The 27,696-nt window shown below is 39.1% G+C and overlaps 7 protein-coding genes, 1 long non-coding RNA gene and 1 other non-coding gene across 15 annotated transcripts; 3 read left to right on the top strand and 6 right to left on the bottom strand.

Annotated features, from left to right (window-relative positions):
* Window positions 1–209: 209 nt before the first annotated feature.
* LOC148293352 (uncharacterized) lies at window positions 210–1,517 on the top strand. The gene is made up of 2 exons (XR_015836976.1): window positions 210–1,066; window positions 1,230–1,517. It is a non-coding gene; the product is annotated as an uncharacterized LOC148293352 (long non-coding RNA).
* TRNAG-GCC (transfer RNA glycine (anticodon GCC)) lies at window positions 1,322–1,392 on the bottom strand. The gene has a single exon. It is a non-coding gene; the product is annotated as a tRNA-Gly (tRNA).
* Window positions 1,518–1,937: 420 nt separating the features above from the next.
* LOC110758453 (uncharacterized) lies at window positions 1,938–4,500 on the bottom strand. Of its 2 annotated transcripts, XM_088256069.1 has the most exons (2): window positions 2,394–4,500; window positions 1,938–2,286 (listed from the first exon to the last, which is right to left on the bottom strand). In XM_088256069.1, the coding sequence occupies exons 1-2, from the start codon at window positions 4,300–4,302 to the stop codon at window positions 2,255–2,257; spliced, it is 1,941 nt and encodes a 646-aa protein (XP_088112195.1). In that variant the 5' UTR covers window positions 4,303–4,500; the 3' UTR covers window positions 1,938–2,254. The 2 variants fall into 2 exon arrangements, with proteins under 2 accessions (XP_088112195.1, XP_021816018.2); XM_021960326.2 differs by lacking the exon at window positions 1,938–2,286 and having other exon boundaries at window positions 2,299–4,497.
* Window positions 4,501–5,250: 750 nt separating this feature from the next.
* LOC110758157 (Leucine-rich repeat (LRR) family protein) lies at window positions 5,251–7,019 on the bottom strand. The gene has a single exon (XM_021959965.2). It carries the CDS (start codon window positions 6,723–6,725, stop codon window positions 5,442–5,444), a length of 1,284 nt encoding a protein of 427 aa, XP_021815657.1. The 5' UTR covers window positions 6,726–7,019; the 3' UTR covers window positions 5,251–5,441.
* A 643-nt stretch (window positions 7,020–7,662) lies between these two features.
* LOC110758263 (uncharacterized) lies at window positions 7,663–13,242 on the bottom strand. 5 transcript variants are annotated; one of them, XM_088256068.1, is made up of 9 exons: window positions 12,827–13,241; window positions 10,914–12,638; window positions 10,605–10,796; window positions 10,312–10,366; window positions 9,712–9,860; window positions 9,541–9,627; window positions 8,858–8,986; window positions 8,419–8,514; window positions 7,663–8,062 (listed from the first exon to the last, which is right to left on the bottom strand). In XM_088256068.1, the coding sequence occupies exons 1-8, from the start codon at window positions 12,893–12,895 to the stop codon at window positions 8,437–8,439; spliced, it is 2,484 nt and encodes an 827-aa protein (XP_088112194.1). In that variant the 5' UTR covers window positions 12,896–13,241; the 3' UTR covers window positions 7,663–8,062; window positions 8,419–8,436. The 5 variants fall into 5 exon arrangements, 4 of the variants coding, with proteins under 4 accessions (XP_088112194.1, XP_021815766.2, XP_021815773.2 ...); XM_021960074.2 differs by having other exon boundaries at window positions 7,663–8,020; XM_021960081.2 differs by lacking the exon at window positions 7,663–8,062 and adding an exon at window positions 8,086–8,238.
* Window positions 13,243–13,871: 629 nt separating this feature from the next.
* Window positions 13,872–15,876, bottom strand: LOC110757609 (agamous-like MADS-box protein TM6). Of its 2 annotated transcripts, none has more exons than XM_021959279.2 (7): window positions 15,518–15,876; window positions 15,326–15,392; window positions 15,143–15,204; window positions 14,942–15,041; window positions 14,585–14,626; window positions 14,459–14,503; window positions 13,872–14,360 (listed from the first exon to the last, which is right to left on the bottom strand). In XM_021959279.2, the coding sequence occupies exons 1-7, from the start codon at window positions 15,703–15,705 to the stop codon at window positions 14,148–14,150; spliced, it is 717 nt and encodes a 238-aa protein (XP_021814971.1). In that variant the 5' UTR covers window positions 15,706–15,876; the 3' UTR covers window positions 13,872–14,147. The 2 variants fall into 2 exon arrangements, with proteins under 2 accessions (XP_021814971.1, XP_021814981.1); XM_021959289.2 differs by having other exon boundaries at window positions 13,872–14,351; window positions 15,518–15,870.
* A 3,546-nt stretch (window positions 15,877–19,422) lies between these two features.
* On the top strand, window positions 19,423–22,810 carry ALDH3F1 (aldehyde dehydrogenase 3F1). Its single transcript, XM_021959359.2, has 10 exons — window positions 19,423–19,944; window positions 20,068–20,136; window positions 20,395–20,491; window positions 20,814–21,020; window positions 21,194–21,318; window positions 21,405–21,509; window positions 21,595–21,767; window positions 21,968–22,058; window positions 22,136–22,285; window positions 22,388–22,810. The coding sequence occupies exons 1-10, from the start codon at window positions 19,735–19,737 to the stop codon at window positions 22,622–22,624; spliced, it is 1,464 nt and encodes a 487-aa protein (XP_021815051.2). The 5' UTR covers window positions 19,423–19,734; the 3' UTR covers window positions 22,625–22,810.
* A 191-nt stretch (window positions 22,811–23,001) lies between these two features.
* On the bottom strand, window positions 23,002–25,103 carry LOC110757655 (uncharacterized). Its single transcript, XM_088256048.1, has one exon. It carries the CDS (start codon window positions 24,816–24,818, stop codon window positions 23,040–23,042), a length of 1,779 nt encoding a protein of 592 aa, XP_088112174.1. The 5' UTR covers window positions 24,819–25,103; the 3' UTR covers window positions 23,002–23,039.
* Window positions 25,104–25,337: 234 nt separating this feature from the next.
* Window positions 25,338–27,438, top strand: LOC110757673 (uncharacterized). Its single transcript, XM_021959371.2, has 5 exons — window positions 25,338–25,853; window positions 26,185–26,377; window positions 26,826–26,899; window positions 26,995–27,093; window positions 27,239–27,438. Exons 1-5 carry the CDS (start codon window positions 25,421–25,423, stop codon window positions 27,292–27,294), a joined length of 855 nt encoding a protein of 284 aa, XP_021815063.1. The 5' UTR covers window positions 25,338–25,420; the 3' UTR covers window positions 27,295–27,438.
* Window positions 27,439–27,696: the final 258 nt, after the last annotated feature.

Here is a 27,696-nt window from a genome sequence, read left to right as displayed (position 1 = left end):
CAATATATCACATACATACGTCTCCAAAGCTATGCATGTTCAAACAAATAAACATGTGGTGTGGTCCAAATTTGACAGCAAAAACTCCTTTTGGGTTGCTTTATTTGTCCTCAACTTTTTTCTTTTTTCTTCTTTATATATATATATATATATATATATATATATATATATATATATATATATATGTATATCCTTATTTGCATTTTTGTCACACTTTTCGGGTAATATAGTTTTCCAAATTTGGTTTAGCCTTAAGCGAAACGTGCATGAATAGTTTTCTGTGGCACTCGTGAGACACAGATATGAACTCAACAGGACACGTGGCGAAATCAGATGAAGACTGGTGATATGATGAACATTGAGCAGCAGAAGGGGCACAAGGCACTGTCACGTGATGGGCTGAGAAGCAGGACATGGCGGCCTTTGTAATGCAGGCACACCAACCAAACCAGTTGCCCAAAAGCAATTTGCAATTTTTGCAGTCTTCTTCTGCACAATGCAACGCAATTCATGCCTTGGAAACTGCCAACACACGGGCCTTCGGTACTCTAAACCCATATAATCTATCAAACACGTAACTATTTCCATTTTCTGCATCATCCACTTATTATTACAGCTTAATTTAAAACCATATCCCACCACCATTGAGCTTTGGAAGTGGAAACTCTTGATAAGTAGTTTTGTGAGACAATCATTAACGTTTATAAAGAGGGTTAGGATATTTGGACAGGGTAGTACGCTCGCTTCCTTGCACCCAAGTTCGGGTCCTCCTCTCCAAAAGTTCGAGTACTTTGATTATGTGGTATGTTGGATGTGCTCGATATATGAGTATTTTTTGCAAATGTTTTGCTGGTCCCAAAGGTGTTTGTGCTTTTGCTTTGAGAGAAGTGGTCAGAGCTTTTGCTTCTTATAACTAAAAAGAGGGTGAAGGGGAGGAAGTGACAATAATGAACAGGTTATATATATTGCATGAAAATGGTGCATGAAGCAAAGAGGGAGGAGAGTGTGCAGTGAAGCCATCAATGCAAATTGCAGGGAACTTGTTTCTATGTACTGTCAATAAAGGGTAATGCTAGACATACCACATTTTTCATACCACATTCATACCACCTCTCTATTAGAGAGGTGGTATGAATGTGGTATGAAAAATGTGGTAAGCATAGCATAGAGAGGTGGTATGAATGTGGTATGAAAAATGTGGTAAGCATAGCATTTTCTGTCAATAAAAGCGTGCTCTACATGATATAACTGCAGGCAGCAGGCACATATTAATTTAATTTCCAGTTGAAATGTTGTTGTAAAATACAACAAAAAAAATATCTGCACCAGCCGGGAATCGAACCCGGGTCTGTACCGTGGCAGGGTACTATTCTACCACTAGACCACTGGTGCTCTGCTTGTTATTTTTATAGCCAAATAACATAATATATAACATATATGTTTATCTGGTGGCTACGAAAGGATATCAATGGTCATTTAATTTGATTATGAATAAATATTAAATACCTTTCGATTGACATCTCTCTCTTTCCCCTCGTATTCCTATATAAATGCAATGCTTTGTTTTTCGTTTATGGAACCTTTTCAACATCAGAAATTTCTCAATGTGATTGTCACACAATAACGTGGTATTGTCAATTCATTTAGTTATAACACCTGTATTTATTTGTTAATACAATACTTTAGGTTCATGAAATATGAACAATCTCAAAATTTATTCCTTTCATCACCCCACTTTGTGAGGTGATATATCCTCAAAATCAATGCAACATCAAGTACTCCTATCAGCTTAATGTTATTACTTAATTCACTGATTGGGAGTTGTAGCCGGTGTAAAGTAGTATTCTAGCTCAGAATCATGGACATAGCATAATCCAAACACTAGACACCAAAACAAACAACACAACAAGGAGAAAAATACAAGACATGGTTTGAGTCTTGAGGATGACCAGCTTACCTCAATTTGTTTCCTTACAGTATTTTAACATGTTCTAAAACTAGGGCAACGTCGTCCATTGCCCCTATGGCCTGGCCAACATTAAGCTTTTTTTGTTATTTATTATTTATCTGCAACAGATTTGCTAGGGTAGTAGGTATGGACGGTGTTTTTATATTACAAGTAAATACCTGCCTCACATGGTGCTTCAAGGGGTTGAAGATTTAATTAGCCTCTGCTTTAAATCGTGATTCGAGGAGCTTAGGGCTGGAAAAATAGCCGTTAGGGGGACGTAAAGACTCAAACACATCAGAACTTTCAATATTTTAGTGATGCATAAACATTTAAGCCTGCACAAAAAGTAAAGATCTGAACTTTTTAAGTTTTCATCATTAATCAGAATTTCAAGATAAACTTTAAAAATGGAAATTTTGGGGAAAATGCTAAGAGTGGTTACAAGGAGGAAGTGGAGCTCCACACAAGCCAGGATTATCTGCGAAAGCAGACAAGGGGAAAATAGCTTTGTGAGGAGGAATTTTCCCTGACAATTGGTTTCCAGACACATCAAATTCTTGAAGATCCTTCAAATTCAGCACCTCCTTTGGAATAGTGCCACTCAAGTTATTGCTTGAAAAAAGAATTGTAGCCAATTTTGTGGAATGTGCAAGCTCCATTTGTATCCTTCCAGAAAGCCGATTATACACAAGCTTTAGGACCTGCAGCTCACTCAACTTCCCGAGTGACTTTGGTATGCTTCCTCTCAATGGGTTGTGTGATAAAACTAGACTTTTGATAGAAGTCATTGTGGATCTTTCTCCAATGTCCTCATCAATGGGGCCAGTGAACAAGTTGTGAGAAAGATCAATGGAATTAAATTGGCCAAGAGGGTTTTGGGATTCTTTTGAGAATATTGAATCCATGTGGCCAGAGAACTTGTTGGAATGTAGATCAAGATCCATTAGAAGTGAAAGGTTTTTGAATTCAGCTGGGATTGATGCATGGAAACCGTTGTTTGATAAGTTCAGAAATGATAGGCTACTCATGTTGCCTATCCAATGAGGTAACTTCCCTGTCAAGGCATTGCTTGATAAGTCAAGTATGGATATAGATGATGAAGATAACCAACTTGGAAGCTGCCCTTGAATACCAGTTTTTGCCAACAATAGCCTGAAAAGCTTTAATCTTGCAAACCAGGTTGGTATACTAACCAATCCCAAAGGATTGAATGAAAGTTCCAAAGTGTCTAGCCTCTGTAGTTTTGCTAGCTGAGGAGGAATTTGACCCGAGAGTCGATTTCTCGATAAATCTAGTGTTTGTAGGTTATGTAAATTGCCAAAACTTGAAGGAATCTTGCCTGTAAAATGGTTGTTGGAGAAGAAAATGTCAGTAAGAGTTGCTAGATGGCCAATGGTTTCTGGCAGTTTTCCTGAAAATTTGTTGTTCTCGAAAATGAGCCTTTCGATCTTTGGGAGCTGGCCTAGTGATGCTGGTAAAGTGCCTCTGAGCTTGTTTTCTGATAACTGACAAAACCGCAGAGAATTGAGCCCGGAAATCGAAGATGGAATGCTTCCAGTAATCTGATTATGATTGAGATAGAGCAAGACTAATTGGGAAAGTGCACCAATGGATTGAGGAAGTCTTCCACTTATCTGATTTTCTGACAAATCAAGATATATAAGGCTCTTTAGCTTGCCAATGCTAGTGGGAATGCTACCAGAGATATCGTTCCCATGGAGATCAAGCTTTGCTAGCAACACCAACTTCCCAACTGAAGTTGGAATTGGCCCTGACAATCTATTTCCAGATAGGCCTAGTTCCACAAGTGATCTCAAAGATCCAATAACAGAGGAAGGAACAGCACCAGATATATAATTGTCACCAAGAAAGAGCTTCTCCAATCGAAAAAGATTACCAAATGTAGTTGGTATTGAGCCAATGAGCTTGTTTGAATCAAGAAAGAGATGAGTGAGTTGAGATAGCTTCCCAAGTTCTGGTGGTATTGGACCCTTCAAGTCCTTGAGATTACTGAGGTCAAGAAGTTGAAGAGAGGACAAGTTTCCAATATAAGGGGACAAAGTACCAGACATGTACGTGTCGACGATGAAGTCATTGTCTGAAACAAGTCCCGAACGTGAGACATTGACAACTCTGCCAGAGGAGCTGCACGCGACACCTTCCCAGGCAGAGCAGCAGTCAGAGGAAACTGACCATGAATGCAGCAGCTTTGAAGGGTCAGAAATGATGTTATGCTTGAAATGGAGAAGGGCTTGTTTGTCTACAAAATGGCATGCTTTGGAGGCAAGAAATGAGAGGAGCTGTGAGAGAAGGAGGAGCAGCAAGGTTCTGCTGTGAATGGAAATCTTCATTTTCTGAGATAGTAGAATTAATTGGGTGATGGAGAAGGTGTTCTATAGCTAGCTGTGCAGCAGGGAAGAAGTGAAGAGAGAGATGGTAGCTATATTAAAGCTCAAAACTTTTTGTCATGTCTCTCATGTGTATGAATTTATTAAACTAAGCCTCACCTCACACTAAAGTTATCTTCTTCTAACTAGGATGCAAAGTACCCATTAGTGCAGCGTGTATGAGTTTAGTATATTACCGCCCATCCTAATAAAAAAAGTCTTCATAAAAAAAAACTTCCAACTAAGATAAGAAATGCTCTCCATAATTAGTGGGAAGTGACTAGGATTTGTAATTTGGGGTTTAGCTCCACTGTGGCTAATGCTAGTTTTGGTAAGTTGGAAACATAATCTTTTCAAACACAGGAATGAAATCAGTAGGGCCACCATTAAGCTGACTTATTATAGTGTGGCTGCTAATGAGTATTGTGGCTGGATCAATGTTGCCCCATGAATCATGCTGTGGTGGAGGTTGGTAGGTTCCATAATGGAAAGGAAAAATGAAGTCTGTAAATCAATGATTTAAGCAAGAAGCGAAGGTTTGGTATGAAGATAATGTAAACTAACCATTGGACTACTCTTTCAAATCGTGAACTCCGCCACACCACATATTTACTAGAACATCGTCACGTGGTATAAATTTTACTCTTTTTTTCGGACCAGTGGTATAAGTACCACGAAAAAAAGGTATAAAAACTGGAAGCTGTAAAACAGTACAAGCATATTCAGTCTATACGTACATACCGTATAAAAAAGGTATAAAATACCAAATAGTAATCTAAAGAAGTGAGGAGATTGGTTCATCAGAGTGGGGCCCTCAGGCCATCAGAAGCATAGAAAACCACGTGCGCCTAGCGTTCAGGTGTCAGAGGAAGATTAAAAAAAAATCTAGCAAGCTGATTTACTTTGGTCATGTACCACCAGACAAGGACGACCCTTCTCATTACTACAGTATTTAACACAAGATTTCCCACTTCAAAAAATAATCCAATAAAAATAAATAAAAAACCCAAAAAAAGAAAAAAAAAGAAGCAAAAACAGAACGAGAGGAAGCAATCAAAATTAGTAATTTTTATGTCATAATGTTACAAATAATAACGTTTTGATCATGGGATTATTGGGCCGAAGCTTCTGCACTCAGAGAGCGATTTCTGGTCACCACCTTGACAAAAAAAGAAAACTCTTGGGCATCTGTACAAGCAGTTATCGGCCAAACCCACATTTGCAGAACCCGGTTTGAGCACCAGCAACGGACCCGGGATGGGTCCGAATAAGTAATTCCCGCCCAGCAACAACCTCTCGAACGCCGAGACTCCGGATCCGGGTAGGGCCACTTTGAAGGCGTACTGGGTCGGAATCATACCCATGAACTTGTTGTTCTCCAATGTCAAAGCAGAGAGCTTTGGCATCATGGGCAGGAAAGATGGCAGGAGCCCTTTGAGCTGGTTGTTGCTGAGGTCCAGGGCAATCAGCTCGCTCTGGATGCCCAGAGAAACTGGGGGCTGTACGGACGAGAATTGGTTGAAAGAGAGGGTGAGTTGCTGGAGTGATGGATGCTCGAAGAGGTAAGAGGGAACAGAGCCACCGAGTTGGTTGTGACTCAGATCGAGCACCTGCAAAAAACCCAAGTGTTTGATATTTTCCGGGACTGTTCCTTGCAAGCGGTTGTTTCTCATGGAGATTTGGAGCAGAGAGCTCGGGAGGGTTAATGGGATTTGCCCAGAAATGGCGTTGTTGCTGGCGTCCAGGTAGAAGAGGTTTTGCAGAGAACCCAACTCGGGCAACTCGCCGCTGAGTTGGTTCCCTTGGAGCTCGAGTCGTTTCAAGCTCGCCAGCCGATTCAAACTCGGTGGGATTGCGCCATGGAGACCGTTGCTGTCGAGGTATAGCTCCTCGAGGTTGGAGAGTGATCCGATGGATGCGGGTATGGAGCCAGAGAAGGAGTTTCCGGAGAGACCGAGTCGAGTCAGCCGAGTCAGGTTGGAGAGCGAGTCCGGGATTGAGCCGGAGAAGAAGTTGTTGGAGAGGTCGAGGGTTTGGAGGTAAGGGAGGTTCCAGGAGATGGAGGAGAGCGAACCGGAGTAACCGGCCTGGTCGAGACTGAGCTCGGTGACTCGACTCGTTGCTGAGTCGACCAGGTCACACCTGAAGCCGCAGGTGAATCGGTCGCTGAAAAGATTGTCGCAGGGGTCGAGCTTGAAGTCCCATGAGCTTATGCATGAGCCTGGGCTCACTGAGGTGGGGTCCAGAGCGTTCTTGAGCTCCTTGAGAGCTTCTATGTCTCCCCAGAAGGTCTTTGATTCTGCTCCAAGTAGTTGCAGGGTTGTGAGTGTGATTAGCAAAACAGCAAGGGAAGAAGAAGAAGGAGATAAATTGCTATGCACACCCATTTGGTGTTTTCACTCAAGAGTGATGATGGTAACTGTTTGTAGGTTTGAGGGAATATGAATGAAGATAAGGAAGGGGTGTGGAGTTTGCAGATGAAGAGAAAGGACAGCAGGGTTGATCAGGACCGTTCGTTTCCGTGGAAAATCAGAATGAGAATTCTGATGTGGGAGAGAGAGAGAGAGAGCCTTTGCAAAAAGCTCTTTTTGTATTTTGGGGTCAGAGAGTTCAGAGATCTTTATATGATGAGTGGTTTTCTCACGGGCTCACGGCACTTGTCACAGAAATAAAGAGAGAGAGAGAGAGAGAGAGAGAGAGAGAGAGAGAGAGGAGGAAGGTCGTGTGTTGGTCCTAGAGTGGACAACTTGGCTGTATGTATACAGAAACAGTGACGTGTGTTGGTTAGCTGAAGCTGAGAGTTGTTATTACTACTGTCGAGCTGTCGTTGTTTCTCTTTTCTATATCCATGGCCATAATTTTCATAATAAAATGCAAGAGATAATGCGAAAATATTTAACAGTTCGTTAAAAATGAGGAACCAACTAACTTTATTTTTTGGACTCTAGACCAGATCGAGTTGAGATGTGGATTGACTCGTTGAAGCAAAATGCGGGCTCATATATTGAGCCCATCATACTCTGACATTAGGTCCAAAAACTTTTCTATGTCAAAGAATTATTTTACCAAGTAACCCAATATTCTTTCACACCCAAAATGTTTCAACAGTTTCTATAAATTAGTTATTGATTGTGTTTGTGTAGAATGAGGCGATTTTATTTTGCCTTCTTTATGCCAATATGCTTTGGACATCGAATAGGTTCTTTTGCCTTTGCCTATAAGCCACTCGAAATAGCCTCTTTACACAAAAGCAGAACCTACCGGTAAAAAGAAAAGATAAAAAAAAAGGGTGGTTAGAAATTGGAATCAAATGCCAGCAGCGCATGGAATCTAATCCCCTTTGATTCAGTTGTTACAAAGAGCGAGCTCTAAGTTGGTGGGTGATTTTAACAACCGATATCACTAATGTCAAATCGAGCGGTTGAGTTAAGCACTTTTATTATTAGAGCTTATTAGAGCTAACAAACTTGAAAATACAGCAAACTTTCCAAAAAGCCACCCCATTTCCAATATGCAGATTCGCGTTTGGTATTTCCAAGTCCAACCAACCACCATTCAGGAAGATCCTTTAGCATTCCTACTGTGAATTTGGGAAATTAAGCTTGCAAACAAGATGAGTAATGCTAGAGACAGCCATCGACGGGCACGGTGGGTGGCTGTCAGCCGTCGATAAGCATGATTCCTGCAGTGGGGTACCAGTCAACGATGTACACTAAGCGACTGCCTTTAGCATTCCTCAAACAAAATAGGGACCAAGAAATACATCAATTGTCAAAATCCTAGTTGTCTTTTGGTGGGGGTTCGGGATAATGATAAACGGCAAACGTCAACCGTTGAATAACAAACTACTATCAAAACATCGGGCAAAGGCAAGTTGAAATAACAAGGAGCTGGTAATTCCTGTTAGCAGGGGTTACAAAATTAGCTGTTATTTACTTATTTATTTATTTTTGTAATACATCTTTTCTCAACTAATTAATTATACATACATAGATGTAAAATAATAAATGCCTATACATTCTATAATCGAGCATACCAAGTATGAATCTATTTTTAAAAAAATGGAACAAGAAAAGTCACCTTTACAATTTTCTCCAATTATGGACCTCTCCCAGGCGACCATTCAAACTTGGTGTATTTGTGATTTATCTCAAAGACAAAGGCCATTTCCCTAATCTGCAGATTGTCATAAACAATAAATCAATTGGGCTGTCATAAGCCAAGAACACGAAAACAATCCATTGATGAATACTAAATTAGTAGGAGCAATCATGTTTGGGGAAGAAGGAACAAGTGTGGTAGCATAAGAGAAAGCAGAAACTTTGAAGGACGACAGGAGAATCCTACGAGGATATCTGCTGTTTTAGAATTAAGGATGGGAAACCATTACCCTCCTTCATTCTAATCACTTGAACCAAGACCAAGAAGCATATGCTTGAGATAACCCAGAACAAGGAATAAATAGAATTAAAGTAACTAGAGATTTGAAGTGTGACCAGAAAAATAGAAAACCATTTACCTCAATCAAGTTACTTGAACTAAGGCTAACAAGCTGTCCAGTAGTAACTTCTTTGCCATTCAAAAAAATTGAACCCTTGCCAAGATTCTTCAAAGAGAAAGAACCATCTCCTTCCATCTTTATCACAGCCTAGAGAATAAGTAACAATAGTCATAGCCAAATTTCTTGAAAGGAATTTAAAAACAACTAGGACAAATTAATACTTCCACTTTGGTCTAACATGCTGCAATCAGACTTGTGGAGACAATGGCCAAAGTCACATGCTTCATCAGGTTGGATATTTAAAAAATAACATTAAAGAGAAAAGGAGGGTTTTAAGATCATTAACCATTTATGCATATCAGATTCTAATCTACAATCTTAGCCCATCACATCTTGTCCGTTTTCACTCCTTCCTTGCAATATGCTTCAGTTCTCCTTTTGTTTACTCAATTACCAAAGCGCAAAAATAAGGGGGAGGACTGCAAATGGATAAAATGGGAATGTGGAAATCATGACCCTTATTTAATAATACCCTTCAGAAGATAGGGTGTCATGTTTAAAAACTAGTTATTTGACATCTCAATCCCATTCTACAGTTTGTATGAATTATCAAAGAGCAAGTAACTGGTTTCATATAAGCTGACCATCTGCAAATGCAAGTCCTGGAAACAATTGCATTAGGAGAACAAAACAATTCTCACCTGCCGTCTAGATATTTTGTTGTGTAGCCCTTCCTTTCCCAAATCAATATCAACTTCATTATCTTCTGTTGCCCTGCCAAGTATTACCTGCAAAGTAGGAAGAGGTTGCAATAAGGTCTGCAAAGGTGACGTGTGATTCTGAATCAGAACTTTAAAATTTGAAAAACATACCTCAGTTTTCTTAATATATTCCTTTACATGGCGACCATACAATACAGCAAGTGCACCTTTAGATGCAAGATCTCTTTGCATAGAGGATCGTGCACACTGTTCTAATCTCATGATATGCCTTTTAGAATCCTCATCTTGATATGCTGAGGCTGGAAATACCAAGGAAAAGAATTTTAAAAGAAAACAAAAGCTATATTCGAACATAATGGCAGACATGCTATACATTCAACAGTTACATTTAAGACTGAATGGCTGATATGTTCTCCTTCTCAATAACCAGATAGAAATGAAATACAAAATCATGAAAGGCGGTTTTTATAATCTTCATCACTTAAAAACTCAAATATAGATGTTTAAACCATAACAAAGGCCAGTACATAATGCAGAGTAGATTTATCTTACATTAAAAAAAATGACAAGTATAATGTAGTTCTTGAGATTCAAAATCATAGAATTTATACTAACATGGAAATCTTAATAAAGTTCACTTATATACAAGAGTAGCTTTCTTTATATAAGATATCAAAATTCAGAATTGATTAGAAACAGAAGCAGAAGGATCATCAGATACTAGCACAGCACCCAAATTAGAGGAGTTACCTATTTTACTGAAATATGAATCCTGATCATCTGGACATAAATCCATCTCAAGTATCTGAAAAATAACATAAACAAGTTATAGAAGGCAGATCCTAGAAATGAACTTAGTAGGACATAATTATTACCATCTGTTCAATATCAGATGTTATTAACAAAATTAGCTAATCAACAAATGATGTAGGATATGGGTGAATTGAAGATTTTGATAGTTTAGCGGAAGCGAAAACAAAGAAAACAGAGAATTAAACGACCAGACCTATCCTTGCTCGTTCAACAAAATTATTAATGCTTACCATCTGTTCAATATCAGAAAAATAGGGAATGTCAGCATCATCATCATCAACATCGTCATCAGATTCTTCCTCAGATTCTTCACAATCTAGTGCTGAGGGGTTAGCTTCTGGTTCTAGAAAAGTCATTTTAGTAGAACCTGGCTCTGTGATTACGGGTGCAAGTTCTGCAACTGTAGATGGAGCATCTATTCCCTGTTTAGAATAGAACAACCACCTTTAGTGATATATTTTTGCAACAGAAACCAAGAACTTCATAAAGTAATTACATATGAAATCCATTGTATGAAGTGACCCCAGATAAAAATTAACCTCTTCTTTTAGCACTCGATTTGTGATAGACTTAGGAGGTTGATGTGCTGATCTGCATTGGCTTGGGTTGGCGGGGACATTTTTATCATGTTTGGAGACTGAAGCTAGACCGTTACTATCACCATATGCAGCTTTAATTCCAAAAGAAACAAGTGCATGGTTGGGGCTGTTTTCTGTAATTGTGTCGTGTCTGACCATCCGAGGAACCTTAAAAGGTTGTGCAGGATCTTCTTCTTTCGTCAAGGTTATTGTTTGTTGATCACATTTTCTTTTGCCAGTAGAGGACGCTAAACCACTAGCTTCTTTTAAAGTTGGCTGCACTACAGCATGAACTGTTCCAGTAGGTGGAAATATATCATCATTGCATGGGATTTCAGGGTCCTCGGTATTCAATGTGCAAATCATCTCTTTCTCACGAAGTTCAGGAGTACGAGGATTTGGCACTGATGTAGATGATGGATTATTGGCTTCGGAAGAAGAAATATCACGCTGCTCGTCATGCAGAGAGTGAGATGGTTTAGCGGCAACATCCATCTCGGCAGCATGCACATTGTGTGAAACATCCTGGCATGTTTCTGAAATCAAATTTTGTGGTTGACAAGAGTCGGGCATCTTGGCAGTATGCACATTGTGTGAAACATCCTGGAATGAGTCTGAAATCAACTTTTGAGGTTGACAAGGATCAGGCACAACATATTCATGAACATCTTTGGGAGAACTCAACGGAATCGGCTTCAGGCTTTCATTAGAGGACTTATCCATTGACTCCTTTCCATTTACATCCATGAAGGTGAGATCATCCTCATTCGTAAGGTATATATCTGCATAATCACCTCCGGAGATAGTTACAGACCTATTTAGTTCATCGCAAACTTCTCCATCATTCAACATTGCCTCAGAATGGACAACTTCATATTGAGATGAACCAATATTCTCCCCATCCGCATCATCAGGAACTACCAATGTCTTTTCGGCATCCTCACCATTAACCCCGAGGCTCACATCAATTGGCATTTCTGGTGCTGGTACATCCTCAATCGTTTTCCAAAGAGGCTCATCTGTCGATGCATGCGATGGCCCTATATCTTCCACATCCAGGGCATTTGCAAAATCAATTAAATTTTCTCTCTGAGTAGGCAAATCTTCGCAAGCAGGATCGTGGAAAAAAGTATCCTCTCCTAATCCATTCGGCAACAATGAAACCTGTTCCACAAATCCATTAGGGCACCCTTCCCTCACAACTCCCTCCACACCATGATTTCCAATTGGGACACACTCTCCAGCACGAAATGCATCCGCAGCATTGCTCTCATTGCCATTGCAATCCATAAGCAAGGGTTGATTATGATCTCCAACCCCAAAATTTTCCTCTAAAGCCTCGCCATTATCAAGGTGTGGCGCGAACAGAAAATTAGGATCGAAAATTTTTTTGTGATAAGAGTTAGGATCAACGGAATTAGAAGTGCGGAGTCTCTTCTGCATAGCATAATAGTGTTTGCGTATGCTTTCGCCTTTTCGCTTCGAATCCCTAGAACTGCCGACTCTACTAGACTTGAACGCTGCGCTGGAATTGCAACCTTCGACTTCCAGCATCCGAGACGAGGCCTCGGCCGAGATATCGGCATCGTAGAGGAGCGAGGACCACCGCTCTCGCAATTCCCGGACTGAGAACTTGCGCGAAAATCGCACTGCTCCTTTGGCAAGTGCTTCCAGAGAAGCACCTGCCTGCAAATTGTCAAAAAGCACCAAAAAGATTCAAAAATCAAATTTAATTAACTAATCACTCTAATGTGAAAAGGCCAAATTCGAAACAGAAGATGATGATACTTAAGTGGCAGTAACGACAATAATTGAAAAGTAAAAGGACTGAAATGTGAAATGCTGAAATCGAGCGAAAATTTGCAGAGAGGTACCTCCATGGCCTTCTTCAAGCGAAGGTCGTCTTCAGGGATCCAAGGAGGAGCCGAGGCCGCTGCTTCCATGTGGCTTTGGTCCCTCTGATATCGTTTTGAAAATTGAACTTGAAATTGAATTCTAAGCTCTTCGTTTTCAAAATTTGAGAGATCTCTGTAGATTTTGAGGCCTCGAGAGCTGTTAATTTCTGAGAGTGGAGAGAAAGTTGCAGAGACTGAGTCACTGAGTCGACCGAGTTCTGGCGAGTGAAAAATGCCAAAGGTGAAAAGCACCGACTGAGTTGTCTGACTTTACGAACACGCGCGTAACGGTTCACGGACTCGTTGCTGAGTTAAATCTCCATTTTGATTATTATTCGCATTTCTTTCGCTCAGTTTTTTTCTTTTCCTTTTTTAATCTTAATTCTTATGGGATAGAATATTGCTTTCGCTGTGATTTGAATGCAGAATTTTTTCAGCGTTAATTTGTTACCTGTTAGCGACACTCTGTAATTTCATTGGTTGACTTTTCTTATCAGTTTTGTGCAAGAAACAAGTACGGTTTCACCACATTAATTTTGTTCTTTCTAAAATTGTACTTCAGTTTAAATAAGCGACGCCGTTTTCGGAGTGGCAATACGCAAATAGAAGCTCAAGCCCAAGCCCATGAACCCATTAACGTCTTTCTTTATTAAAAGATCAGTTGTATTTTTAGTTTTTGAGTACAAAGTTTACTCTTACTTTTTGGAGTAAGCATCTCAAATATTCCAGTTTTAAAAAGGAAAAAGGCAAATATAGCACAGAAACGGAGTGAAATGTCATCCAAAACCAGCATTCTGCACAATTTAACATTATGATCCGCGCTTGAACACGAGTCGATATGCTAAATGATTAATAACTCAATATATTACACTAGAACTCACGCAAAAATCAAGAAGCTAGTTGATTCGACAAATTAACATAATATACTAGAATTTGAAGAAAAACAAAAAGTATTCTTGTGTATCAATTAGTTCATAATTGATAAACCAATCCCTCTATATCTTAAATGGAAAGGTTGCTAGAGTTTGGAGCCAATACCATGATCAAGATCGCACTCAAAACACTATCAATAGCAGTGTCAGTCAAGATACATTATGGAATACAAACATTATACAAACAAACAAACCCACAAGCAAGAAGGGCACTCAAATTCATTTCAGTTCTTTGGGGCCATTCTCTTAATGCTACATAAAACATGATCATATATATATGCATCTATTTTTAGAAAGATTACCGAGTCCAAGTCCAAGTCTAAGTCCTTGCCTAATTACTTAGTGGCAATTAATCGTCCATGGATCGATCAAGCGAGGCGCAGATCGTGCAGATGAGTAATGGAGGAGCCAAGCGAACTTCCGCCGTGGTGGTGAAGGTTAGAGTGGTCGCGGATGTCTTGGTGGAGGTGGATAGTGAACAAGTTGGACGCCCCATTTGCCAATGCAACCGCAGATTCATATTCTCCCTCATTGACCACGTACCCATATTGTGGATCCTCAGAGGCTAATTCCTGATCAAACTCCAAATTTCCAAACAAAATTACTCAATCAATCAAAAGTGTTCCACATATAAAACTTTAATTAATTTTTTAGGGTGCACATATAAATGCTTGCTTACATAACCATGTAGCATATTTCCTCTTCTTTCCTCCAAGTTCTTCACCTGCAGCAGTGGGATTAATTAACAACACTACCAAATATATATACACATATGGAAAACTATCCAGTAAAAATTCTTAATTACCTTCTTCTTGCTGGTCTCTGTCTGAGTTTTGATCACGTGGTACTGTAAAGAATCCAGCAAAAAGATTAACCTCACACACAAACTTCCATAACAGCTGATTGACAGAGATTATTAAGGCTTCCTTTTAGATTGTCTAAGAAATTGTTTATTATGAAAAATTGTTACCCTATCTTCTCTGAAATTCTACAAAATTGTTTTATTAATGGGGATTTAAGATTTTCAGAATAAAACACAAAAAATACTGTGGAATTTCTGAAACCCTAAGTTAAGATTTAGATCCATGTCCAAGCAACACCAATTGAACTCTGTGATTAACTTATAATAGCAAAAACGAAAAGTTCGAAACAAAAATCTGACCTTCCTTTCACGTATGACCTCCAAGGAAGAAGCCATCTTATCCTCCAGAGAACGCAGCTGCGCATGGGTCAGGCCATTGAGATCATGACCCAACCTCTGCCTGTTAATTTCACAAATATATAATAATATTAATTACCCTGATCAGAAATATTCATCCACTCAACAATAAATTGATTTCTTCTTCAGCAGTTTCCCAATTACCTGATCTCTCTCCTCAGCTTATTGTTGATCTCTTTCAGTTTCCACAAGGTGTCTTTCATTGCCTGCACCCACCAAGAAGCAAACAAATTAACCAGAAACAAAAACTAACAATAATTTATGTATTTTTATCTATATAAAAAAAAGAGAAGATAAAATAATTAAGAGGGTTTGTGCTTGGTTAACCTGGTAGTGTGAGCTCCACAGATCGACCCCCATAGTTTTTTGGTAATCATCATACATCCTCTTGGTCCTGTTACATATATAAAAAATTAAACAAATTAAACAAATCGAAGTGGAACAAAAGGAAGGAAGAAATTAATTAAACAAAAAAATAAAAATAGGGTTTGATGAGAGAGAGAGAAAGAGAGGACGTACGTGGTGGTAGGGCTAATATACTCGTGCATTTTACCAGTGTTGGAGAGCATGATGAGAGAGACCCTGGCATCACAGAGGACGGTGAGCTCCTGAGCCTTCTTGAAAATCCCATTTCTTCTCTTGGAGTAGGTCACCTGCCTGTTTGTGTGGTTTTCGATCAGCTTGATCTCAATCTTCCCACGACCCATGTTTCCTCTCTCAATTTCCTCTATTTTTTTCTTTCTTTGAAAATTTCTATGTCCTTGGATCTTGTTTAATTTCTGAACAAATGGGGGAAGAGGGTTGGTTTGTTTATATAATGAAAGTGAGATGAGGAAGAAGAGAGAGGGTTTCTATATCGGGAAGGTGAGATGAAAAGTTAGTTTGTAGGGTAACCAAGAATGTCGTTGCTGATAAACTGCTAACTGCGTTAACTGCTAAGTAGTGTCTTGTAAAGCTTTATGTATATATAACTAGCCAGCCCTAGTAGACAGACATAGCTTTAGGCTTTAGCTAAAGGTAGCTATAAGGTTAAATTTTACACTATTGAGACCATGACAGCACAAGTCTTGTTCGGCGTGCTTGTTGCTCCGCTCATCAGTTGAAGTTGATCAAGGCCACTTGAGTAAGTGAGAGGAGCTCAAAATTTTAAATGTCTAGGACCAAATGAAATTAGAAATATATATATATATATTATCGTGCGGATGTCATTGTAAACAAAGAAAAAAACAGGGAAGAGTAGTATCCAAGTTCCAAACAAGCAACTCCATCTCCCCTTCTCTCTCTCTAGCTTTATAAGAGGGTATAATTTTTATACTATTCGACCACAAAACATAAAGAGTTTGTATACTAACATACTTTTTTCAAAGTTCAAAATAAGTTAGCTAGTGTCTAGTGATGAAGGTTGAGATTGGAGGAGACAGGAGAGCTGGGATGTGGGTTAAATCTACGTATAACGTATATGTACGTAAAGTTATGAATTTTTAAAGTGGAGACTTGAAGTATGTATCTTTATGCATATCTTTGAGTCTATCTCTTTGAGACTGAAGCTACAAGCCAGGCTCATCATGTTCAAGGTGTAAATCTCTAATTTACTTTGACCTCAATATCGAGGTTGAATGAGTGAGAGACTTCCAAGATATTAACGTTGTGGGTTAGCACACATCTTATGCCCTCTCTCTCTCTCTCTCTCTCTCTCTCTATCTCTCTCTCTCTCTCTTCCTAGGAGAGACATGGCTTCTGAAATATCATCAGAATGAGTGAATGTAAACTACCTCTCTGTAATGTAAAAGCTTCATGCCTCTATATATATATAAAGTTGCTGTTATAAATTCTAATGTTTTTTATTTTTCTCCAAATTTAGGCTCAAAGCCAAAACATGGAAGCCCGGGCTTGCCTCTACTATGGGCCCGAAAAGACTGCCTTCAATCTCGATTTATAAAACAAAACTTGATTTTTTTTCTTCTTCTTTTTAATCAGTGAAATGGAAAGTTCGTATCAAAAAGCAACTAATTCAAATTGTTTGGGGATGTTGGCCTCTTTGACTCACAACATATAGAAGGTCTTATTAATGATCGCTTAAGCAAGTGACTCTTAAGCAGTATGTCTTATTAACGGTCAGAAATCATCCACTTGCATGAGATATACATTTGCAAATTGGCCTGCTTATGATAGAGTAGCATGGCCCAAATCTAAATTCTAATGTTCTTCATTCTTCTCCTCCAAATTTAGGCTCAAAGCCAAGACATGGAAGCCCGGCCTTGCCTCTACTACGGGCCCGAAAAGCCTGCCTTCAAAACAAAACTTGATTTTTTTTATTGCAAGATTAAAGCAATTTTGAAATGTGAAAGATTTAATAATTTGGTTATTATATGTCCAAGATTACTATGTCACTTGTGTTGGACCAAAAAAATACAGAATTGCACCGACGAATGATAATTTTCAAATGTCCTTGTCATGAACCATAAATGCCAAGATATTACGAACCCTAGGAGGCATGCAGATGCCGGCAACCTAAATGGTGTATTCAGAGACTTAAAAGCATGTCCGAACAAGAAACAACACACCGAAAATAACAGGTTTATGATATTTTTCTTTTCTCACCGTGAAAAATAATAATATTGGAGAAGGTCCAGAAATAAATGAAGGTTAAATTAGTATCAACAAAATAAATAAAAATATTGATATCAATCAATATCAAAAGCTTAGAGCATCTTCAATAGCCTCTTCAACAACTTTGAAATGCTAAAATAGGTGAGCTACATAATCAAAACCCTCTCCAATAGCCATGTCGAATTTAGACATCAAAGCTGCATTCTCTTTTTAACTCTGCAGGACTGAGAAGTTGACATTGGCTCTTCAAAATATTTAATTTTACTTTGAAAAAATAAAACCTACCCTGAAAATGTTAAAAACATGCAATTTTTTCGTTAGATATTTATAAAAATACCCAATTCTAGACATGTATTTATAAAAATACCCAATCACTATTTAAACATAGAAACATACCCAAAATGGATTTTGGGTATGTGTGTAATGATGGGTTTTGGGTATGTTTATAAATGGGTTTTGAGTGTGTGTAATGATGAGTTTTGGGTATATTTATAAAGTGTTTTGGGTGTTGGGTATTTTTATAATTTCAGCCCCCATTTTGGGTATTTTAGTGAAACTCCCTTTTTTCGTTTCAAACAATAAATACATAGATATTTTTCACATGTTTTCATATTTTTCATTCTTTTCCATAATATTGCATTAATTGAATTGAAGAGTTTGTTGGAGCATAAATTATTAAAATAGCAAACAAAGCTTTTCAAATTGTCATGTAGGTCAACAAACTTCAATTTGAAAAGTTTAGTTTGCTACTACTGTTGGAGATTTGATTATGAAAGAAATATCTTTCTTCCCAATGCACATGGGGTTATTAATAGCCATCTATTTCATAATTATGACGTAATAATTAAATTAAACCATTGGCCCACTTCCTCTGGATTTCATTTATAGTTTATGGTTATTTGTTAATCGTAGAGGTGGGTTCGGTTTGGGTTGGTTTAGTTTTGGGCTCAACCCAAACACCGAACTATGGGCCTCGGTTTGGCTATTTTGGAAACCGAAACCAAACCATAACAAAGAAGAAGAAGAAGGAAAAAAAAAAAAAAAAAGGGAGACAGGGAGAGGGAGTGAAGACAAACGTAAGAAGAAGGAGAAAAAAAAATAGAGAGAGAGGGACTGATGGAGACAAGACAAACGAAGAAATGGAAAGAGAAGAAAAAGAAAAAAGAAATAAATAAAAAAGAGAAGACAAGATGCATGTGTGTGTTGGGGGTTTTTAAAAAAAATCAGTCAGGCATGTGTGTTGGCTTGCCCAACAACAAAAGCCAGCTTTTTAATTATTTTTTTACTTCGTTAAACTATGTATTATATATAATATTTTTTTAATACCATCGGTTTGATTTGGTTAAACCATGGTTTTGAATATTGCAAATCGTACACCGAACCATATATTTTGGTTTAATTTGGGTTCAAATCGATGACAAAAAAATTTTTTTAAAAAAACTAAACCAACCCAAACCATCAGTTTGATTGGGTGGTTTGACCAGGTTACCAATTTGAATGCCCAGCCCTAGTTTATGGCGACTATGACTTCTCTGTCTCTCCTGCCCCATGAATGTTTTTAGGTAGATAGTGGACTCTAGTTAGTTACCGTTTAACTACATGACAGCAATTGCTAAAAAAGCCTATTGAATCTCAACAATAATCCCTATTTTCAACTTTTTATAAAGATTTTGCTAAAATGTATTGTATGTGGGCAATTTCTGATTGTTGATCGCAATTACATGACACGTTGTAAAGCTGAACCAGCGAGACGTTACTGGAGATAAATAGTGTACACTTTACACCATTACCTAACTTTTTAAACTTGCTGCTGTTGGACATGTCCTCTGTGATCGGGTAGCACATGTGAACGATCCAAACTAGTTCCTTTTCCATTTATTTCTTGCCGTGGTTTTTGCTGATTGGTGGGTCAAGTAGCATTGATTTCTAGCTCGGTTTAAACCAGCAAGACGATAAATGAAAACCAAGTGGAAAATGGAACTTGTGGTTGGTTGCATCAACATAGAAATAGTTGGATTTCTTTTGATGCAACTTCCTTGGTGTCTGCAACTAAAGTTTGTTTCAAAGTTGGCAAACAGAGAACCAAACCAATAAAAGTTCTAGACATTCTTGGAGTTTCAGAGCTTATGAATACCACCATGGAAGCAATTACAGAAGTAGAAGAGACATTGTCTGAGCTGAGGCAGACCTTCAAAAGTGGCAGAACCAGAAGTGTTGCATGGAGAAAAAACCAAGTTAGTGCTCTTCTTCAGCTCATCCATGACCAGGAAGACAAGATTTTCAAAGCACTCTATGAAGACCTAGGCAAGCACCCAGCTGAAGCTTATCGGGATGAGGTAGATTGCTTCTTCTTCTTCTTCTTTTTTTATTTATTTTTTCCTTTTTCAAGGCAAAGAAATTAGTTTGTATATAATATAAGAATTGGCTAATTCTGCTTTTGCTATTTCATTGTATTGTAGATCGGAATTGTGGAAAAAACAATCAACTATACTTTGAGCAATTTGGAGAAATGGGTGGCCCCTAAAAAGGTAATTTGATTAAATGATCTGTTGTTGGGCATGGCTATGAACTCATGAACTTATGTTCAGACTGGGGGAAGATGACATACACATTGGCCTTAGGGTTTAGCTAAAAATGATCAAGGTGAGATGACAGAGTAAAACTGGTAATGAGATTTCAACCCTCCCATGATACTATATCCTCACTTGCCTCTGTACACTAAAACTGATTTTGGGCGTTCTGGTTATTGTCATCTATGTGAATTGCTGGCAATTTTATATTGGCAGAGTCGATTACCGTTGCTTTTGTTCCCCACAAGAGGAGAGGTGCTGCCCGAACCACTCGGCGTGGTTCTCATTTTTGCATCTTGGAACTTCCCAATATGTGAGTCCAGTTATATCCGGATCTTTGACATGATTGTTTCTTTTGCTACACAAGAAGGAAGGAATTCAGCAGTTGCTTTGTGACAACATTTGTAATTGTAACACTAGCGAAAACTGTTCGAATTTTGTTATGTTGATATAAGATTCTCAAATGGAAATATCTCTCGAGTTTTGAGACTTCTGTTGATGAATTAGGCATCCAAGACACCCTGCTTCTACCTTCCCAACTTGGCAATAACAATATCATAAAACTGCATGTTTTAGATTTTTGTTAACAGTTTAAAGGACAAAGTAGAAAAGCTCATGTTCTGCTATTTATGCAGCCTTGGCGTTGGACCCTGTGATAGGAGCAATATCTGCAGGGAACACAGTGGTTCTAAAACCTTCAGAACAAGCACCGGCTTGCTCTTCTTTTCTTGCCAACACCATCCCTCAGTACATGGACTCTAAAGCCGTTAGAGTTATTGAGGGTGGAGCAGAAATTAGCGAACTACTCCTGCAGCAGAAGTGGGACAAGATATTCTTTACCGGTATAGATCTCCACAATTGCCTCAGAATATAGAATTTCTTTCACAATGAACAGATTTCCTTATCATTCCTGGTTTCTTTGGTGATCCGTCATGAAGATTATCAAGAATGCAATACATACAACTGTCATCAATAACACTTTGCTTCAAACACTAATTTGCCTTTCACAATTCAGGAAGTCCGCAGGTAGGGCGCATTGTCATGTCTGCAGCTGCAAAGAATTTAACACCTGTTACTCTAGAGCTGGGTGGAAAATGCCCTACTATCCTAGATTCCTTCTCCAATCCTTCAGACTTAAAGGTTTTCTGAGTTGCTTTATTTTGGTGCCTCTTTAAACTATAAATTTACTCGTATTAAATGCTTTTTTTTTTGTGTTGGCCCTGAAGGTGGCTATCAAAAGAATTGTAGGAGGGAAGTGGGGGCCTTGCAATGGGCAGGCATGTATAGGAGTTGATTATATACTCATCGAGGAAAAGCTTGCTTCCACTCTGGTAAACTTGTCTTGAATAAATTCTTTGATTTATAGTTATGTGAGGACTTTGAGATGATTTCATATCCTAGTTGTATGTCTTTTAGATCGAATTACTAAAGAAAACAGTCAAGAGATTTTATAGTGATAGCCCCAAAGACTCAAAGTGCATAGCCAGAGTCATAAATAGGCGCCATTTTGAGCGGCTGCGCAATCTCCTCAAAGACCCTCTTGTGGCAGCTTCCATTGTACATGGCAGTTCAGTTGACGAAGAAAATCTGTAAGTTCTCAATCCTTTTAGTCGGTTTTTTGAATTGGATAAGATAACTCAGATTTCTTACTTTGTGTGGTGTCTGCTTTTTTTCTTCCCCCCCTGGCTTGAAGTTTGTAGTTTAACAATGCTTTTTGCTGGTCTGGCCCAAGCAACAAAATAATTAGTCTCTGTAGACGCTTATCGGTTTTGTTCTGCAAACTTTTCAGATTCATCGAGCCAACAATCCTGTTAGATCCTCCACTTGATGCTGCAATCATGACTGAAGAAATTTTTGGTCCACTGCTTCCAATAATCACGGTGAGAATTGCTATACCCCCTTTGTGATTATTAACTTCTCCAGTTCTCAAAAACGTTCTTTTTGTCTATTTTTACAGTTGAAAAACATTCAAGAAAGCATAGAATTCATCAACTCAAGGCCAAAACCTCTAGCCATTTATGCCTTCACTAAAGATGAAGAATTCAGGCAACGAATTCTATCGGAAACATCCTCAGGAAGTGTGATTTTCAACGACGTCTTGATTCAGGTACTGCATTTGTTATTTTCTAAGTGTTTTCCTTTTTCCTATTTGCTTTTCAAAACAATAAAAGGAGGCCAAAAACCTAACTACACATCTTTCTATGTACAGTTTATCTGTGATGCTCTACCCTTTGGTGGTGTTGGTCAGAGTGGCTTTGGCAGGTACCATGGGAAGTATTCTTTCGATACTTTCAGCCATGAGAAAGTAGTCATGCGAGGAAACTTCTTCGTTGAACTTGAGCCTAGATATCCTCCATGGAATGACTTTAAAATGAATTTTATCAGATTGGCCTACAATCTTGACTACTTGGGTCTACTTTTGCACTTCCTGGGACTTAAAAGGTAGAATTTCCATTGAGTCATACAAGTGATCTACAAGGTAGAATTTCTATTCCTATATCTTTATTTCGACAGGTCGATTTGGAACAACCTTGCCTGTTTTACTTATTGAGTGCTTTTAAATTTGTGCTGTATGTTTTCTGAAATATGTAGTTTGATACTCGTAACTATTTGTTAAGAAATAATTGGTTAACTGGAGTCTCACAAAGGCAATGCAATACCTGAAAGCATACAAGGAACTTTCTCCTACAACATCATCATGGAAACCAAAAGGATCTCAAAGCACAGGAAGAAAATTAAGACATGAACAAAAGAATTAAACACATTATGTACCAAGGAAATTGATAAAGCAATATTATTCCAAAATTTCATAAAAGTGAACGGTTTCGTCACAATCCAAAAAGTGCCTCTGGCCATTTCTTCTATTTAAATTTTTTTACAATTAATATTCTGGATTTTCCCAAGTCTGGAAATTGGCCTTCATCTATTTCAAATGAAGCAGGGTTTTTCACAGGGGGTTGCCGCCCTTCAAATCTACCATCCATCTGTGAATGATGTCCTTTAAATCTGCCATCTCCTTTGGAATGATGTCCTTCAAATCTACCATCCCTTTGTGAATGATGATTTCTTTCAAATCTACCATCCCTATGTGAATGATGATTTCTTTCAAATCTACCATCCCTATGTGAATGATGATGTCCTTCAATTCTACCATCCTTCTGTGAATCATGTCCTTCAGGAACACCATCTTTCTTCTTGTTCTGTGGTCTGTGGAATTCATTGATGTTAATAGTCTGTGTCTTGATCTTCACGTTAGCACCATCTTTCTTCCTGTTCACCTCTGCAGACTTATCTTGGGGCTTGGGGACAGAGACCTTCTTCTCCTCCTCCAATTTCTTCTTCCCAATAACTCGCATCGACTCAAATTCCTTAACAAGAGTCTCAGTCCTATCACAATCGCCATCAGAGCTTTTTTTCACAACTTCCACATCCTTTTTTTTGGCAACCTCCTTCTCATATTCTTTCAAAGTGAATGTATCAGTAAACTTTTTCTGAACAGAAACAGAACTTACAGCAGCACTGGTACCTTCAGGAGCTGCTGCTGCATTGTTGTCGCCTTGGTTTTTGTTAGCCTCTGCTTCCTTTTTTTGCTTCTTCAGCTTTCTCCGTAGACTTCCATTAATGTTCGGCTTTTTCTTTCCTTCAGAAGAACTCTTGTTGCTGCTTTCATGGACGTCATTACTCTGTATTTGTTGCTGCGTATTCCCCTCTTCCACACCACCCTGTTCTTGTTGCTCCTCCTCCACAACAACTTGAGACCCCTCCTCCTTCTCCAACCCCAACCCATTATTGTTACCATGGTTATTTTCAGCTTCAAAGTATCTTCCTCTTCCTTGGTAACCATTACCTCTCCACCACCTACCCCTCTCATTCCGAAAACCGCCTTGAGCCCTCTGCTGATCATAATTGCCATTATAACCCTCATTAACCCTTCCATAATTTTGGCCTCCATCTTCTACATGGCTCTGACCCCTCCCTTCATAACCACCATTACCCTCTTGGTAATATCGCCTCGGATAATTATAACCATGATTAGCCCTTCCATAATTTTGGCCTCCATTATTACTCTTTCCTCCTTCTTCTACATGGCTCTGACCCCTCCCTTCATAACCACCATTACCCTCTTGGTAATATCGCCTCGGATAATTATAACCGCGATTAGCCCTTCCATAATATTGGCCTCCATTAGCCCTCTGAGGAGGGCCATTGTAATGATTGGACCCCTCAGAGCCAGTACTAGCAGTACCGGACACAGGTCTTACAGCTTTAGGATCAGCACCATTCTGGGACTGGCCATTAATTGGATCAGACTGTGCTGAATCCTTAACCTGCACTCCGTTGCCTTCGCCTTGGCCTTGATCTTGATCTTTGTTTTTGCAAAGAACAATCTGGCTTTTGAGAAAACTGCGGGGAAGCACAAGACGCTTTGCTCGAATAGGCCTGGGATTAGAGTACCAAAACTCTGTCTTCCGCTGCCCTTGTGGCTTCTTCATTTTTTTCTCCTCCTCCCCCTTCTTCTTTTTCTCCTCTTCCTTGTTTTTCTTCACGACTGCCAAAAATGCATCCTCCGCCTTTGCATCGACAATGCCGATGAGCTCATTCTCATCCAAGAGTTTGAATGAGTTGATGAATGTTGCCATGATGGAATCAAAAGCAGGTTTTGCCTAAGCAAGTAGTGAGGGCTTTGCTAGGGTTTCTGATATCAAAGAGAGAACCTTAGAAAGCACAAGGAAAGGTCTCTCATCTTGGCTCTATTTATAAAGAGACCTATTTACTCGCTTTGCTTGCTCTCCAAGCCAAAATCAAATCCTACAGTTGTCCCTTTCCATTAGTAATTGATTCCTACTTGCTCCCCAAGCAAAACATAGGGAAACCAAAAACAAAACAAAAAAAGCTTTATTGTATTTACTTTTTTTATGGAAATCTTACACATGTTTTTTGTTGATGAAAATCTTATCTTTTTTATTATTTATAAAAATCTCCTGGAGGAGACCAAACAAATTCAATAGCCACCACGTGTCTCGGGGAGGATAAAAAGACTAAAATAGCCCTGGTAAAAACTGGGCTAGGTCCCCATCTGAGCCCAACACACCTGTACTTGGGCTCCGGCCCATCTATCGAATTATAATGCAACTTAAAACGAATAAATAAGCTCACGTGGAGAGTCTCAGTATACCCACCTCGTAAAGACTTTGACCACCACCATTCCATTACGAGTACATTGGATCCTAACCAGCCGTGTATGGACGCCGCGCATCGTCATTGTCTGCGCGCGTTCATACCGTACACCCCAGCGCCAGCAAATCACAACCCGCCAGAAACAGAGAATGCCCGAACCCACACGTGCCTGGCCATGAGAGGAGGAGCTATAAGCATCAGAATCTCCAGACTCAACCCAGCGCGACCACGACGACCCTTCTGCGTTCGCGCCACCACCACCGCCCAGAACTCCATGGCCGATCGCGAAGGCGATGCAGCTACAAAGACCCAAGCCACTCAACCAATCGAAACAGCGAAGTCGAAGGAAGAAGAATTGAAACCCGTCAAGGAAGCGGCTCCTCCGCCTCCGCCCCCCGAGAAGCCGGAGCCCGGCGATTGCTGCGGAAGCGGATGCGTCCGGTGCGTCTGGGATGTGTATTACGACGAGCTCGAAGATTACAACAAGCTCTACAAAAGTGATGAAAACTCCAATTCTTGATTTTTGCTTCGTTCGATTGGCTTCAATTTGATTGATGATGTTGTAGATTTGAAGATATTTGTATTCTGGATTTGATTATAGATTTTTTTAATGAAATTCATAATCACCCAAAATGAAATCTTTTTGTATATGCTGCTCAGCTGCTGTGAATCTCTGATGCTTGAAAACTTAAAAATGAAAATTTTGAAAATTGGGGGAATTTTATTATTGGGGCTGCTAATTAATGGGCCAGGCCCACGGGTTTCTTTATGCAATTCTGAATCTTGATATAATTGGAGAATAATAGAATGGTGGGAATGTCGTAACAGAGCGATCGTCGTGTCGTCGTGGGAAGATGCGTAGGTTAGAGTTGTTGGGCGGTGCTGCGATCGCGGCGGTGGCGGCGGCTCTGGTATTGTTGGGAAACGTCGTCGTCGCAGAAGCTTCGACTTCGCCTTCGGCGTTCGTACAAAATGTCATCTACTCCAACAAGATTGCCATCTTCTCCAAATCCTATTGCCCGTACGTTACGTTCTATCTCTGTTGCTTGTTCGTTTTAGCTTTTGTGATAAATTTGAGGTCTTGGGGTTGGGGTCTTAATTGGGAATTCAGAAAGCGATCAAATTGGAATTTGAGAATTACGAGTTGGTCAATTTGATAATTATAAGAGTGTTAATGTCGAGGAAATTTGAAACCATCATCTCAAATGGGACCTTTTTACTAATTTATAAATTACTTTAACTTTGTATTAGTATTTGATTATCAATAAGAAAATTTTCATTTTCATGGTTGTGTTGCATTGTTTTCTAATTCTGGGAAATGAATTGGTGCGTTTCATCTACTAAATCTTCAGTTTTCTGTTATTGAAATGGTTCTCAAGTTGAGTATAAATGTTTAGAAAAAGAACTCCGTGTGTGAATTTAAGTGATGTTGGAATGAGGGATTGTGTGCTGTGCTGTTTTGCTGCTAGGTATTGCTTGCGTGCCAAGCGCATATTCAGTGAATTACATGAGCAACCTTTTGTCGTCGAACTTGATCTTCGAGGTATGACATAGCTATGGCTTTTATGGATCTTTGAGCAGCTGCTTCTCCATAATGTGAAAAAGGTTTGGATTAATTTTCAAAATGTACTTGTTTAGATGATGGAGCCCAAATTCAGAGTGTTCTACTAGATATAGTAGGCCGAACCACTGTCCCACAAATATTTGTGAATGGAAAGCACATTGGCGGCTCTGATGGTGAGCTCTCATCTGTGTTTCTGCTTGCTAGCATGTTTGTGTGTGCTATTAAATATGTTTTCCCTTCCTTCTTTGCCCTGTGGTCAGTTGTTCATCTGCATTGTTACCTTCAGTCTACTTTTTAACTTGTGATTTTACAATTCAGATCTCAAAGCTGCAGTTCTGAGTGGTCAACTTCAGAAACTTCTTAGGATCAGTTGAGGAGATATATATGGAGCTGCATATGGCGATTAATGAGTTAGTTCTGTGACTTTGAAGTTGCTAAAATGGTTGGTGAGATTATGCCATTGTATCTGAATGATGTAACTGCAAAATAATTATCAATGTAGTATTGAATTTGCTTGACCTCATGGGTTTTGGGCATGATTTGACTGTTATTAGGCCGCCATCGTGACAATGTTCTTCTGTTATAACCCCTCACAGACATATATCACAATTGATCAACTATTAGCAACCTGTGTTTTCTATTCTGCAATCCAGATTGAAGCACTAACAACTGTCCCTCTTGTTGATGAGACCAAAGTGATAGTGCTTTCATTTTCCAAACGAATGTAATGTATGGTTTCTTGCATTTATGTTTTCGATGATTACATATATATCTCA

This window comes from Prunus avium, chromosome 7 (assembly GCF_965620075.1).
Source record: "Prunus avium chromosome 7, drPruAviu1.hap1.1, whole genome shotgun sequence".
Lineage (NCBI taxonomy): Eukaryota > Viridiplantae > Streptophyta > Magnoliopsida > Rosales > Rosaceae > Prunus > Prunus avium.
This window is presented reverse-complemented; position numbering and strand designations above follow the sequence as displayed.